Below are 15,236 nucleotides of genomic sequence, written 5' to 3'. Positions count from 1 at the left end.
CCTCTTCCTTGTAAAGAATAAGCTGGATAGACGGCTCTTGGCGTTGAAACAATTGTATGTTTATGCACTGCTGATTAGCATAGGGCATAGCATCACCTTAGCTAACTCTTTTTGCACTTGAAAGAGTCAACCTGAAACATTTCTTGTCAATAACATGCAATATGTGACCTTGCTAGTCTGAACATGACATTTTGATTAATATTACATTTGTGGAATATGAGTTATGCAGCAAAATCTAGCCGTTTTTATCCATCTCAGGGGGCGGCCATTTTGCCAGGTTTGTGGCGGGGTGGTCTCTATTTCTAAACAAGTTAAAAAATAAATAAATAACAAGCGGACGGAATGTGCTGTTTTGAAGACCGCCTTTTTCTTTTATCACTCCCCAATACTGTATTAGATTTGGAAGAGGCATCTTTTGTTGAATTACAGTTATAATTCTTTAATTAAAAAAAATACAAGTTTCCTCCTGTAAACATCATTAGGCATATAATTTATACACATATTTAAGGCAAGTTATAAAATGTCTGTAGTCCTCTTGGACATGTCTAACAAATTTAAAACATCATGCTGTTTCTACGAAGTGCTGTTTTCCAATTTTGATCGCATGCAGAGAAACGTTTGTTGGGAGGAGCAATATGGCGGCCTCGCGACTTCAAAAGTTTTGATATTCAGATCAGTGGTCATTTTCACTCGACAGCAGGTGACAAAATGGCTGCCTTCTGATATTGATTAAAACGGCTGAAGTACTGTAGAGTAGTGTGTACAGTAGGGTAGAAAACTTTGTGTACTGAATTCCACGTGTGGTTCAATCTGCAAAAAAATAACGAGAAAGAAAATTCTCAGTCTTTGCCGGTAAACAATTGTCTGTTTAGTTGCTATAAGTGTGACAGCAACTTGTGACACTGGAGACGGTGCTGTCACGCACAACACGCACAACACGCACGCTGCTGAGAGTGAAGCATTAAACACAAGGGATATTAGCACATCTAATGAATGAAAAAAGCACGCTGGCGTTTTGCTCATCTGGGATTTTGGAGTGATTAGGACGATTACCTCAGCGTCTCCCTCGAGGGCCGAAATGCCTTTAGTACTGTAATCTAATTTATGGATTCCGTTTGCTCTGTTGTAATTGTAAATAAACCTTGGAAATGGCATTGTGCTGTAGTTTCTTGCAGAGATGCAGATTTTAGTCACTTTATTTCTCATTGGATCACGGTTACCACGTACGTGTTTCTCTAATTGAGATCTTGCTCATCATTATTTCCTACGATTTAGCCTGTTAACTGTTTTTTGGGGTAACTTGACAATTTTTTCCTTTTCGAAAGAGGTTGTTTTGATCCTTCTGCATTCAATATTTCAATATATTCGTTTTTAATAGTATTATGTGCTTTTATTCTCCCCCCCAAACAAAAAAATAATAATTCTCCATCTTAACTCATTCACTGCCATTGACGGCTATAGACGTCAAAAATTCATTTGAACTATTTCTATTTACCATTTTTTTTGTATTAGAACAGATATAAAATTTGTGATTAATCGTGAGTTAACTAGTAAAGTCATGCGATTAATTACGTTTAAAAATTGTTATCGCCCGACGCCCCAATTTTTTTTTTTAGCTTCTAAATTGCATTTTGAACTTTTTCCCGTCCTTGTTGAAAAATCGTCTGACCTTGACCTTGCACTCGAGGTCAATAATGCTCTGGAAAAAAATATGCCCAAAAATAAAAAAATTAAGTACCTTTTTGTAGGGGTGGGTAATCTGATTGTCTCACGATTTTATTCGATTCAGATTTTTGGGTCTGCATTAGATTCATAAACGATTTTTGATTCAGAAATAATCTGATTGACAATGATTTCTGCTTCAATTAATAGATGTGCAAAGAATCGTCACAATCTACTCCAGTCTGTCTCGCTAATGCTAATTAGCACGCTACTCGCGGCACTTTTATCACTCACAAGAACGGCTATTCATACGAAACGCTTGAGGAATGTATACGGAGAAGTATCCTAACATTACTCACCGGAATATGCTCTTCCTGCGCTGCAGAAAAAACAACTTATTGGCAAAACTTGATCGTGACTTTTTCCTTCTACTCTCCAATGTGGCTACAACTTAACTGTGTATCAGAAGGCGCGGAACTACACTGCCCCTAAGTGGCCAAATTGGGTACAACATGACCAGCGCTCCCAATAAAGACACACACAAACAAGGGCAAGACAGTACGAAATAATTTTGGTTCATTTAAAATCAATTTTGAATCCTAGAATCGCAATTCTTATGAGAATCCATTTTTTGGGCACACCCCTACTTTGTAATTTGGGGCATTTCTCATTTTCTGCACAAAGGTGCTCCAACACGATTTATAAGTTATATCATCAGTTGTTTATGGAATGATCATTTGACACCAAACACAGACCTACAAAGTGCAAAACCACAAAACATTTCAGCAGTTACCAATTTTTTTCCCCAGAGCTCAAAAGTCGAAGTTTCAGCTTGAATGAATACTGGTACCAACCACAAGCTCGTCGAGCGAGCAAAAGAATGACTCCTTAAAAAACAACAGAAAAACATTTATTTTACGATAGGACATTCTTGAATGTCGACAGCTGCACTTTGTTGATAATCGAGTGGTATTTAAAACAAAAAGAAAAATTACAAGGAGGATGGCACGAGGAAAAGAAGACTTTTCAAAATAAAAACAATACCGTACAATCAAAACCGTGAAATCTCATTACTGAGCAAGAGGGAACACCTATAGAGACTTAATACTGTCCTGCTGGCAGGGGAGAAAAAACGAGCACAAGAAAAGTCCCCAACAGGGAAGATATGTTTTTTTTTTTTCCTCAACACTGTACAGTACATCTTAAAAACATTAATTAAATATACACGTTCCATCTGGACATCAACATGGTGGCTTGAGTACATTGTGGTTGGTTATATGGCATCGACAAAATTCAGGTCCCTCCCCCACTTTCTTGCTGCCTCCCTGCCTACTCATCATCTTCCTCCTCATCCTCATCGTCCTCCTCTTCCTCATCTTCCTCATCGTCATCGTCCGCCGCGGCGGCGGCTGAGCTGGAATCGACTTTGCCCTTGGTGCGATAGGCCACGATGTCCTACGGCAACAAGCGGACGGGACTTTAAACAATCGTTTGTTTGGATGAATACATTCTTCATCAAATCAATCACAATTCGATGGAGTGCGGTGGGCATGAAGAGTCGACACCCCGTTCAAATGCCAAATTTTGATATAAAAATAAACAGACATCCAAAATACAACTTTTTTTTTTTTTACTTTTGATGTGACCCACAAAACAATTGTTTGAGAAGTTTAAATATCAGAAACAATCCGGTTGAACAAGTGTACACACCCTGAGTCTTATTACTGCATTGTGACTGTTCATTATTAACCAATACTATATACAATATGGGCTCATTTGACCCAACTTTCTGGGTTGGTTTGGACTAAACAACACAAAAATGGGTTGGCTTTGTATCTTATCAAAAAAAAAAAAAATATATTTGGGTCATTTTAATTAAATTGTGCTCTGGCAAGAAGACAAATGTCAGGACTGATGAAATGTAATGTAAAATTAAATGTCAAATTTTAGATTGTGTTTTAAAGGCAACAACAAATCTGACCAGTAGAATATTGAGACATTAATGAATTACCTATTTTGTATTTTCGCCGGACGACGCATCCAGCGGCATCCGTCAAATGGCAAACTAGCACAAAACACATTAAGCGGGACAGGAAGTCCGACGCAGTTTCAAAATAAAGTTTCCGGTTACTTTTCAGAATAAAACACTGGCCAGATGTCAGTAAACGTCATAATGGGCGGAGCCAGGCCTGGAGTCAACGGGCCAGGTGATTAATTCACGGTTTAAACACCAGCGAACATGAACGAGGAGAGCTTTATATTGTAGGTGGAAAAAAATAAATAATAATATATGACACGGCACACCCTTTTTATAAAGACAACCACAAAAAAAGAAGGTAGGGAAAAAAAAAAAGAAAGGTTAAATCAAAGGTCCACCTCTATTTCTGCTTCTGTGTTGAGCACACACAAAAGTGTGTTTATCGTTGTTTTTAAATGCCACATTATCGCGCAAGATCACGCGAGACACAGCGGGAAGTTGTCCATGACGGAGCTGCCGGACCGCAGCTGTGCGCAGCTGGTGAGTCTTGTCCATAAAATTGACGTGTCCGGAGCACGCAGTCAAGACGCAGCGGAGCAGAGACGCAACGCACACGCAATGCGGTGTAATCCCGGGGTGAGCAGTTCACTTTTTTTCTCTCTTTTTCAGACCTAATCCACAATTCAAAGTAGTAGGTTGTGGTAATGCACCTAAAACATATTTTGCCAAACGCTATTAAAGATGAATTGTGGAACTTGTCACTTTTTTACTCGTGACTGCCACCTGTGGCCTAAAGCGTAATTGCAATTTGTGCAAATTTATATATATTAGTTGGGGATGATCATATTATATCAATATTAGAAAAGCAACTTATTTTTAAAAAAGTTAATTGAAAAATATATATAGCAAAAAATTCATTACTCGGGTATCATTGAAGAAATTCAAAGCCTATCAGCATAATGAACACTTTGCTAATTTTAGCATCAGAGCCTGGCACTCCGGTTAATCGTCAAATCCCGTCAATGACAACGTCCACCATCGTCATCGACGGCAATTGACGATTAACGGAAGTTAGGTTTGTCTGGCTGAAAGAAAAGAAGAAATAGAATATTAATAATGTTATTATTAAATCATACTAAAATGTTTCACTAACGTGTCATGGCCGATGTGTTTTGTTGCGCGGCGAGAAAGAAAGAACGCGAGGTCAGGTTCGCGCTAGGAATGTGTCGGTACCTTGTCATATTTCTCCTTCAGTTTCGCCGCCTTCTTCTCGTAGGGCTGCTTGTCCTCCGAGGACGAGCCGTTCCACATTTCTCCCAGCTTCTTGGCCGTGTCGCCGATGGACAGGCCCGGGTGCTCGCTTTTCACTTTGGGGCGGAAGTCGGCGCAGAAGAGGAAAAACGCCGACCTGTTGGCGTCGGCGGCGAACACAGAGTTAACGATTATCCGAGTCTGGTAGCGACTGGGGCAAAAACGGCTACATGCTACTCGGCTTTGACCAGCAGGGTGCTGTCTGTCTAGTTTGCTGTCTAAAGACGAGGAAGAAAAGGCACATGCAGGCTAAAGAACGTCGACTGGGCAACATTATTCTGCTCAATATGGCGTGCATGTTAACAACAGTGCAGAATATTCAGACTGATCGATCTCCAAGGGTAAAAGCAAACGTGATAATAATATTTTTTATGTTAATTCAAGAATTAAATGAAATAAGTACATTCATATTAACAGAATTTAAACAATATATTTCTAAAAAGATACATATAACAAAAACACATATTTGTAATATCGCATTAAATAATGTAAATTACAATTAATATCAAATAGATTGAACAGATGTAATGCAATAGCGTAATGGTAATGTTTACATTACAATTTAAATATAATTTATATAACCATTTTTGAATAAAGATACGGTATAATACAAAATATAATATTCATAAATAATAATTACAAATAATATAATTTAATGGCCCTCCCTAGTTTGACGAAAAACAGCATCTTGATGCCAATTCAAAGTGTACTCACGGTGGTCTCTTGGGGGCATTGGGGTCCTTGAAGCGCTTCATCTTCTGTCCCTTGGGGGGGATGTAGTTCTTCATCTCGGCCTCATAGCGCACCTTGTCCTGCTTGGCCATGTCTTCAAATTTGCCTTTCTCCTTCGGGGACATTGTCTAAAACAAAAGCATTAAGATCACCATTTACAAATATTAAATATGGCAAGGCTTTTTACATTTTTTTTTTATTTGGAACGCCAGTCCCCATATGTATGTATACATTCTTCTTTACTATCCATTATTTGTATTACCGTATATATATTTTCTATTTGCATTTCATAAAGAACAAAAGTATCCCAAATGAAATGCCTTCTCCCCGGTTCTTGTAATGTTAGTAGGTGATGTTGTAGGCTAGCAACATAAAATGTGAACACATTGAACAAATAGGAATTCCAAAAACTACTGTCCAGTAAAAATAAAAATAAAATTAAAAAAATAAAAATAAAAAATCTAAAAAATGTGTGGAAATTACATTTTTGACCTGGGATGAAAATATGGGTGTTATTTAAGACATTTAAAGCCTAAAATGTAAGTTTCTGAATTTGAGACTTTTTTTCAGACCCTGCGGGAACCCTGTAATAAAAGTAACTGTTGTTGCTAATTACATCTACTGGAGGTTTCACTGACGGCCACTTTACCACTTCAATGAGATTCTGAAATTTGCCATTTACTCAGGAATTGATGGATGACATTGATGGGCTTTGTAAGCCTACTTCATATAAAATGTTGTGGCACCTTTACTCTGTGAAGATTGCAGTTATGTGAAAATATTTTAAGCCTTCATCATTTAATTTGAAACAAAATTTGAGATCAAATTGGGAATGTGGGATCGTGTGAGAGAACAGAAAGGAGTTTGAAAGGCTTGCCTTTTCGAATCGGCCATGTCTTACCTTCCACCGCTCGGAGCATTTCTTGGAGAACTCTGCAAAGTTGACGCTGGCCTCAGGATGCTTTTTCTTGTGCTCCTCTCGGCACGTTTGCACAAAGTAGGCATAGGAGGACATTTTGCCCCGGGGCTTCTTTGGATCCTTCCCCATTTTGCTGTGCTGAACCTGCACGTATAAAGAACATTTTACAAATAAATAAATAGTATACAACACAGACACACTAGAGAAGCACAGGCAATATGCAAATGAGAGCCATGCCCGACCGGGGGCTGTCTTTGTCTATTGTTTAATGGAGCTGGAGGGAGGAGAAAGGAAAAGGAGGGTGCCTGGGTTGAATGACTGATGAGCTTTTGTACATTACGACCACCATGATGCTGCATTAAATCCTCATTAAAAGCTACCTTTTGCATCCCAGGAACCACACTAATATTAACGCGTAAGGAAGCTAATTTTATTATGAGGTGAAAGTTGCCAATTAAGACATTAGCATTAGCTCCGCCCTTTTTGCTCGCTTTGTGTCCTCCAGCTTGTTAGCCGCGCTGTTAGCGCACAGAGCTAATTATTTCAAATGCTTGAAAGGGGGCCGACAGCTAACAGTAGGCCGCGGGCCATCCTCGCTCGTCACGCACCGGTGCCACGCTTGGAAAACGTATAGTACCAGAGACAACGTGCGGGTGATAATGGTAGCTGTTATTATTTTTAAGTGGCAAGTTCACCTTCTTTACTAGATGTTAGCCTTGCTAGCTCGCTACGACGAGGCTTGGCTAGGCTAGGCTAGGCTAACGTAGCGGACTAGCTCATGGGAGTTAGCTCTCCGTTGACACAACTGCGGACGTTACGCTGACCCACGGCGCGAGTGTGTGTTGACATTGGGAGGAGTCAGCCGTCACCCCACGCCGCGTGTAATCATGGGCTCCACTTTGAAGCATTTTTCGCCCCTCAAAAACCAGCCCCACTCCAATCCATTCGACAGACTCGCGTGTCTCACTATGCTAGTATCCTTCCCCATCGCTGTCATTCAAGTAAGTTCAACCCTTTTCCCCCTACACATAGACACTCACTCACACACGGGCACGGACGAGACGCTCCAACGTTTAAGCTGCGCTCCGCTCTACACAAACACATCCAACAAGTTCGTGACAAGCAAAGGCTTACCTCGAGTGTGTGTGTATGTGTGTGTCGTCTCAGACAATGGGACAAAAAGCACGATGTGAGTGCGCGATGATGATGATGATGATGATGCTCGCGTGTTTATCCTGATTGTCGGGAGCCCTGCAGCCGGCGGACATTGGCTGCCGCCGAGCCCCCCGCGAGTGTCTAATTGGGCAAGCGGCCACTTCCACCGGCGGGACGGTTGGCTGCTTGTCTGGAACGGGACGCCGTGGCGCTAAACTTGAATGGCAAATACGCGATAAGAGGCGAACCGTTACTTTACGGGAGTTGCGGCCATGCACAGGTGGCGAGATCGGACTCCAGTAGGAGTGTCGTTACTTTGGAATCCTATGAGTTCAATAAAACCCAATGGGAGCATCAAGCATCCCGGCGGGCCATCATTTGTTTGTTTACTCACACTTGCTGTTTTCTGTGCTGAGACATTGAGGTGACTTGATTCATACTTTGAATTGATCTGTCTGTCTTTCATTCCAGGGATGTATGAAGATGATTTGAATATCTGCCGCGGAAAAATGCTTCAGGTAACTGCACCCACTATTTCACAGTAAATTCTGCAAATAATCATCAGGGAACATGTTTTTTTTTTGGGCCGTACAAGCATAAAGTGTAATTCCACATCCACTACAGTAGGTGGCAGTAGTGCTCTCATTGTCGGAGCGTGGGCAAGGAGTATGATTGTTATTATTAGTTCCTCTGCAGAGGTGTATTTTTATTAGAGCTGTCAAACGATTACATTTTTTTATCAGATTAATTAAATCTTAGAATTTTGATTAATCGCTTAGTTGAAAAGGCTTTCTTAGCAACATGTTTTACCCGCCAAATTTAAAGAGCACCTATATATGATATATATATGATGCTATAGCATCATCTGCTGTCAAAATTATTAATGTGATTAATCTGCGTTAATACATGATTAATGCAATCATTTTTTGTGATTAATTGATTAGTTAACGCTTTAACTTTGACAGCCCTATTTTTTTTTAGACAAATTATACTATTTCTTGTCGGGGTGGGGTTTGTCACATGGCAAAAAATAAGTGAGAAGCACTGTCATATATTCTGCTTCATTTGATTTTGCATGACTGATGGGCGGATGTATTATACTGCCTCCTGATGGCCAAGGCGGGCACAACAGTATGTGTCGCACAATGAATTGCATTGCAGCATTGAATCACAACACACAATCTTAAATTCTTTATATCATATTTAATTATGTTATTGTCTATGTTTTTATCATTTGCAATGCTATCAAATGAACCACAAAGACGGATTAATGCCCTTCTCATGCTCCTTTGCACACCGCTGGCTTGATATTTAGTTGTGACAGCAGCCAGCGTGCAATCTCTCCTCGTTCTCGCAAGGTATCTACAAGCATCCAGTCTTTATTACACAAAATATTGCCGCATTTTTTTATTTCTGCACTGAATTTTTTAGTATGACTCATAAATGATTTGCGTGTGATTGATTACAGGAAGACAAATTGGCTTCCCCTGTCACCCGGTATTGAGCTTAAATCAACTGCACTGAAATAGAGAACACTTTTTTCTTTCTTCCTCGCAATAAGGCCGCATCGTCCCGGCGCCAGGACAAGCGGCTCCTGGGGAGATTCTGGAGTGACGAGGTCCACCAAGGGCACATTTGGTGAGCATGTTCTCTACATCTTCTCTACAACTTCAAGGGGACACATAATGGATTTTTTTTTTAAAGGGAAATTGTTGTTATTTTTAAATTACTGAATGTTGTTTTTTTATTGGTATTTTTCCACAGTACTTTTTTGCAGCGGTGGTCGTTACTGCAAACAAAACTGTGCTGAGTTGACATACTTACTTTACTTGCAGTTAAAATTTGAATTTCAAAAACATCAAAGCCAAAATGAAATAGTTTTACAAAACAAATACAATTGTTATTAAATTAAATTAAATTACATTTAAAATAGATTTTTTAAATTAAATTAACAATGTAAAATTGAAAAGAAAAGAACATGAGATAAAAATATTTGAAAATAAAATAAAATTTTTATGAAGCATACATAATAGCAAACTTTTAAATCAAATATAAAATATAACAAAAATAAAACAACATTATATTTAAATATGTTAACTAAATTAATGTCGACAAATGGAATAAAAGCAAGTAAAAATAACATTACATTGGAATAATTTCATTTTGTTGAAAAATATTAAATACAAATATAACGTTAAAAATTTCATATAAAACATTAACAAATGAATTAATTCAGAATAAAATTATTAGCCTGACATGCTGATGTTTGTTTTTGGCTTTTCTTATAATTCCACTTTTTTTCAATTTTAAAAATGACGAATTGAGCCACTTTATGTATAATGTCAAGTTGTATGTAGTATTTGATGCTACATTCATTTGCATTTACATCATGACTGTCCACATCACCGTTTTAAATTATAGACTACATTGATTTGGACTGCATATGTAGCATAGGATGCAAAAAAAGCTTTTCGTAGCTTTTCTCCATCTTGCCTACAATTGAGACACTCCTGCAAAGTGGAGACGACTTCTGCTTCACCTGATCCAGCAAAATCAATCAAGCCTGCGCATTTGACGTGACGCCTTTCTGTCAAGGTGAACCTCCTTTTTACGGCTTTGCAATCGATTGGCGTACACTTGAGAGGGAAAATGAATCCCCTCCGAGCGCTGTATGATCCAATGAGACGGCTTCTCATGATTTCTTTCATTACAGCTGATGGTGGCAGGCCAAGCCCAAAGAGGCCCATTTGGAGAGAGGAAAAATGGCACAAGAGCGCTTATAGTGTAAAATGTGACCCAGTGATGAGAACTCCAATCTTCTGATATGGTTTTGCGATGATGACTCTGCCAGACGAAGGTCAAAACAGTATAAGATGAACTCATCCAGCCTCCCCATGTGCTATTGCAAGAATTTATTTGGAAATGATACAAAAACTTGAGCCCAGAGATGACTTTTTGGGCTACAAAAATACAACTAATATATCTGATTATTAATAACAAATGTTATTATAGTAATTATTAATAGTACACACATTGAACAGTGTAGTGTGCCTTATGCATATATTATCATACTTTCCATATCGATAGCAACAATACCAATAATAATAATAACATCAACCATTGTTACTTTTCATTGAAAAGGTTAGCGTTTATTATTATTATTATTATATGTACTGTTACTACAGTGCTTTCATCAGTTTTTTTTGCAGCTAATTATGCGCATTGTCTTTTGTTGTTCACATTTAGGGCAGTAACTGTGATCATTAGTGTGTGCTTCTTTTATTGGCTGCTGTAGCTTGCGGGAGAAAAGGCCAGCACAAAATGATGTGACTTTATTGGGTAATAATAAGCTGGTGTAACCTTTCAAAAGTGGTTACAGTGGACAAAGCGTATCCTGGAAACTGCTTGGCTTGTCTTCTATTTTTTTTATTTTTTTTCAGGAGAGCTCAGTATTGTTCATTCGATTTGACATCATCATTGCTCTCCTTTTTTTAAAAAAAAAAACCCCAAATAAATTAAAAAAATTAAATAAATGTTTTTTATTTTTTATTTTTAATATATATACATATATATATACATATACACACATATATATATATATATATATATTTTTTTGTGTGTATGTGGGTGAGTATGTGTATGTGCGTGTGTGTGCGTGTGTGTGTGTGCGTGCGTGCGTGCGTGCGAGCGTGTGTGTATTCATCAGTTCACCTAAAGCCCATTAAAAAAAATCCCATACTAATAATATAATATAATAATAAATTGCCAAATGCAGAAACATCAATGTAAGTTATCACGATGTAGTGGCTCTCGCTAACAGACAGAATTAAGTAACCAGAATTAGGTTAAAAAATTCTATATACGTAGACCATGTTTCTATAAATTTTGATATTTGGTTTTTATTTGAGGCAGATATTTTTTCCATTAAAATGTGATTTATGAGGAGGTTAGTTGGCTTGTCTTCTAGTCGGACCATGTTATTTGGCTTGCTTTATTACTGTTATTTAGCTTGCAGTACACCAGACAAATGCGAAAAATACTTTCAAAACGACCTTAACGATCTGGGCATTATTATATTTAAAAGGCAGAGTTTCTCAAGTGTTACTCATGAAGTGGACAGTCCAGAAAATCACAAGATGGCGACCACGAGCGAGGACGACAGTTTTGTATGCCACTAATCAATTCGGGTACATTGACCTCTGCTTTGGCACGTGTGCGTGCGTGTTAGTGTACTGCAAACGTCACAATGCGTGTGTCTGTCAATATGGTTCAAATAGATGAAAGCATTTTGTTAATTACAGGGATGTGATTTTTCCGCTAATTCGCGGAATTCCGCTTTTTTTATCTCCCCCCCAAAATTTTTTTTTTCGATTTTTATTTTTATTTTTAAGTAGTTCATTGTGTATGCACATGTCTCCGACAGATAACATCTTCTGCTATAACAAAGACATTTGTGGTATGCTCTAATATGAGTTACTTTTCATTTGGTCATGATACAATTATTTGTTCATGAAATTTGAACTCTTCAACATTATTTATGTGTTAACTTAGTAATCACATTAGTTAGATATGATGATATTCTCAGTGATAGTTTTTAAAAGCAAAGGCAGTCCAATGTTTTTGAATGTGACTGATTTTGAGTTGACTAAAACTGCCATTTTATATGGGATAGTTCAATATACATTGAAAATTTATGCTGTTGTTTTGTCTATTTCTTTGTCATGTGAGTGCATTGAAAGTACTTCAAAACACGGAAAACCCATGAGCTCCGGTAGCCCCCCTTGTCCCCCCACCAGGGCACTGCCCTGGACCTAGCTGGGTGCCAGCGGCCCCCAGACCCCCGGCTAAATTTTCAGATAATTTCACTTTGGTCAAATCACATCCCTGTAATTATTGCATTTGGGCAGCATGTCCAAATGAGTCAACAAACGTGACCTGCTCGGCCAACCTGCCCAAATGCAACGACCAAAAAGTAAAATTCCTTCATTTTTCTTGCCATCTGTCTAGTTACAGAGGTCGCCAACCTTTTGGAAGCTGAGAGCTACTTCTTGGGCACTAATTCATGTGAAGGGCTACCAGTTAGATACACACTTCTGAAATAACTCATTTCATTCATCAAAATGTTCTTATTTATAATGGATGCTATTTGTTTACGAGAAGACACTGATCATGTTTGGTTTATCATAATAATTAGGAAACAGACAAACATCAATAGGCAACAATTGACTTATACATCTCTGCCAATGATCACATCATCAAATGATCAGTTTTGCATGGCCTAGAAAATCACAATGTCCCAGCATTGGTGAGATATTTTACAACAGACAATGTGCATTGTGGTCAAATTTGGTAGCAATGGGACAATATCTCTCTAGGATGAAAGACCAATGGTTTAAAATGACCTGAAAATGACTTGCTCTGTGTGTGTTTTTGTTTACTTTTTTTTTGGGGGGGGGGGGTTGTTCTACTCATATCAGATGTGGCCACCAAATGTCGTGTTGCTACATGAAACTGGGGCAGAGTTTTCACATTTGCAGGAAATGGCTAAAATGAACTCAAATCAAAATAGCTGACTTCCTCTTGCCTAACCTTTTCAGGCGTGACTTTGTAGCCTTCTTGTTGGGGGGAAAAGGGGGGGGTGGGTTGTTAATGGTATGAATGCCTATCAAAATTAATTTTACTCGTTGAAACTGGATTTTGGGGCTGTATTTTCAAATTCGCCAAAATGGCCCTAAGATGTCAGCATCCAACCAAAATGGCTGACTTCCTGTATGTTTTTGAGAATATTTGTGGGTCCTTCTCATAAAAGACAAGCGTAACAAATATAGCTTTAGGTGAAACTGGCTTCTGCGGCTGTGCTCCTGCACCCAGTGTACCTCCGGGGGGGCACATGGACGACTCGTATGTGAGCTCACTCCCACAAACAACATTCGCCTTGAGGTGGAAAGTATTCCGTTTTGATGAGCCAATCAGAAGGCCCCGTGGTGGTGATAAAGGTCCACGTACGCCATGCTGGAGTACAGTCCACACATGGCCTGCCGACATGTTTCTCCTTGAGTGTCTAAGCGACTCCCACACTCTTGCGAGGCTTCTCAACCGCTGTAGGTCAATTAGGCCATATTTAATTGTCTCTAAAGGCGTTATGCACTGCCGCCATGGGTTTGAAAAGGAAGGATCAACATGAGATCCAAGTGTAGACTTTTGTTCTTTGTTACTTGCCTTTGCCTGCCAATAAAGCTACGGTGGTGGAGCAAGATGAATCCATTCATATATTCTTATTAGATATTTAAAAATGTTCTATCTGTCATGTTTATTTTCAGTCTTGTTTACTCCCTGTCATGTTTAGCTTCTGTTTTCCTTGTGTTTTCCCCTTGTCTTGTCATTTCCTGTTTTATTGTGAAAAGTCTGACTCCTCTCGTTTCAGGTCACTTGCCCTTCCTTGTTTGGTGTCTTTGTCAACCCTGATCCCTGATTGTGTCCACCTTTCCCCATTACCCTCATGTGTCATCCAATCAGTGCCCTCAGCCAGGTGTGTCTTGTTATGTCATTAGTGTTGGTGTATTTAGTCGGTTGTCTCCCCCCTGTCTTTGTCGGTTCATTGTTGCTGTTGCCACTGTCGTAAGTCATTCGCCACGTCACGCTGACCTTGTTGCCTTATCAGGATCCATGTCATGCTGTTAGTTTTGCCTAAGTTGTTTTGCCATGTTTAGCTTCATGTTTTGTTAGTTCCGTTTATTTTGCACTTTGAAGTTAGCTTTTGGATTAGAAATTAAAACCTCTTTTTTGGACTGCACCTCTGCCTTCCCGCATCTGGGTCCTAAAGCCCCCTCCCTACTGACACTATCATTGCGATCTAAGGGCATCCTGACGTCGTTCCTTGTCAGGTATTCATTATAACAGGCAGCTTGAGCAATAGAAACTGACAGGAAGACAAGAAAGTCCCAAAAAAGTTTTTGTGCTGTATGACGTGTGTGCACTCACGGCCAACAACGAGGCACTCTAAAGCAGCCACGCTAGCCCAAACTTCTCCACACGCTTCTACAAAAAAAAAAATCCCCCTTCTTGCTCTTCTGTCTTTCTCTGCAGGATATGCATGCACTCATAATTAACAACGAGGCACTCAAAAGTGGCCACAACAACAGGTTATATTGCGATTGAGCTGGACGACCACTGATGCAAACGGTGGTGCTCTTCTGTTTTAGTGGGGAAGGGGCTATTCAAGTGCGTCACTTGGCCACATTTTAGCCGTGCGCTCCCAAAATAGTGAAATGTGGAAAAAGAGTTTAACGCTATAATTTATGTCTACAAGTTACGGCGGAGTTCCGTTCCTACTTTGGCGATGTAACCCGAATTTCGACTGGATTTCACCGTTAAAGTCAATATTTACATGAAAATACTGTACAGTAATTTAAAAAAAAACCCATATTTGCGCGACCCAGAAGAGCCGGAACCAATAGTAACAATAATAAGTAATGCTTA

General features: G+C 39.1%; 2 protein-coding genes across 5 annotated transcripts in view; one reads left to right on the top strand and one right to left on the bottom strand.

Moving 5' to 3' along the window:
* Window positions 1-2,556: 2,556 nt before the first annotated feature.
* hmgb1b (high mobility group box 1b) lies at window positions 2,557-7,933 on the bottom strand. 4 transcript variants are annotated; one of them, XM_077566028.1, is made up of 5 exons: window positions 7,737-7,933; window positions 6,585-6,746; window positions 5,666-5,811; window positions 4,874-5,048; window positions 2,557-3,117 (listed from the first exon to the last, which is right to left on the bottom strand). In XM_077566028.1, exons 2-5 carry the CDS (start codon window positions 6,729-6,731, stop codon window positions 2,992-2,994), a joined length of 594 nt encoding a protein of 197 aa, XP_077422154.1. In that variant the 5' UTR covers window positions 6,732-6,746; window positions 7,737-7,933; the 3' UTR covers window positions 2,557-2,991. The 4 variants fall into 4 exon arrangements, with proteins under 4 accessions (XP_077422154.1, XP_077422155.1, XP_077422153.1 ...); XM_077566029.1 differs by lacking the exon at window positions 7,737-7,933 and adding an exon at window positions 7,643-7,733; XM_077566027.1 differs by lacking the exon at window positions 7,737-7,933 and adding an exon at window positions 7,647-7,710.
* b3glcta (beta 3-glucosyltransferase a) overlaps window positions 6,921-15,236 on the top strand; it is a 57,583-nt gene continuing 49,267 nt past the window's right edge. Inside the window, exons 1-3 of the mRNA XM_077566026.1 lie at window positions 6,921-7,017; window positions 8,229-8,275; window positions 9,319-9,395. The gene's annotated coding sequence lies outside the window, so the exon portion shown is untranslated. The remainder of the gene's footprint in view (window positions 7,018-8,228; window positions 8,276-9,318; window positions 9,396-15,236) is intronic.

The sequence above is a fragment of the Vanacampus margaritifer genome, chromosome 5 (genome assembly GCF_051991255.1).
Source record: "Vanacampus margaritifer isolate UIUO_Vmar chromosome 5, RoL_Vmar_1.0, whole genome shotgun sequence".
Taxonomy (NCBI): domain Eukaryota; kingdom Metazoa; phylum Chordata; class Actinopteri; order Syngnathiformes; family Syngnathidae; genus Vanacampus; species Vanacampus margaritifer.
The sequence above is the reverse complement of the archived record's forward strand: the minus strand, read 5'-3'. Positions and strand labels throughout refer to the sequence as shown.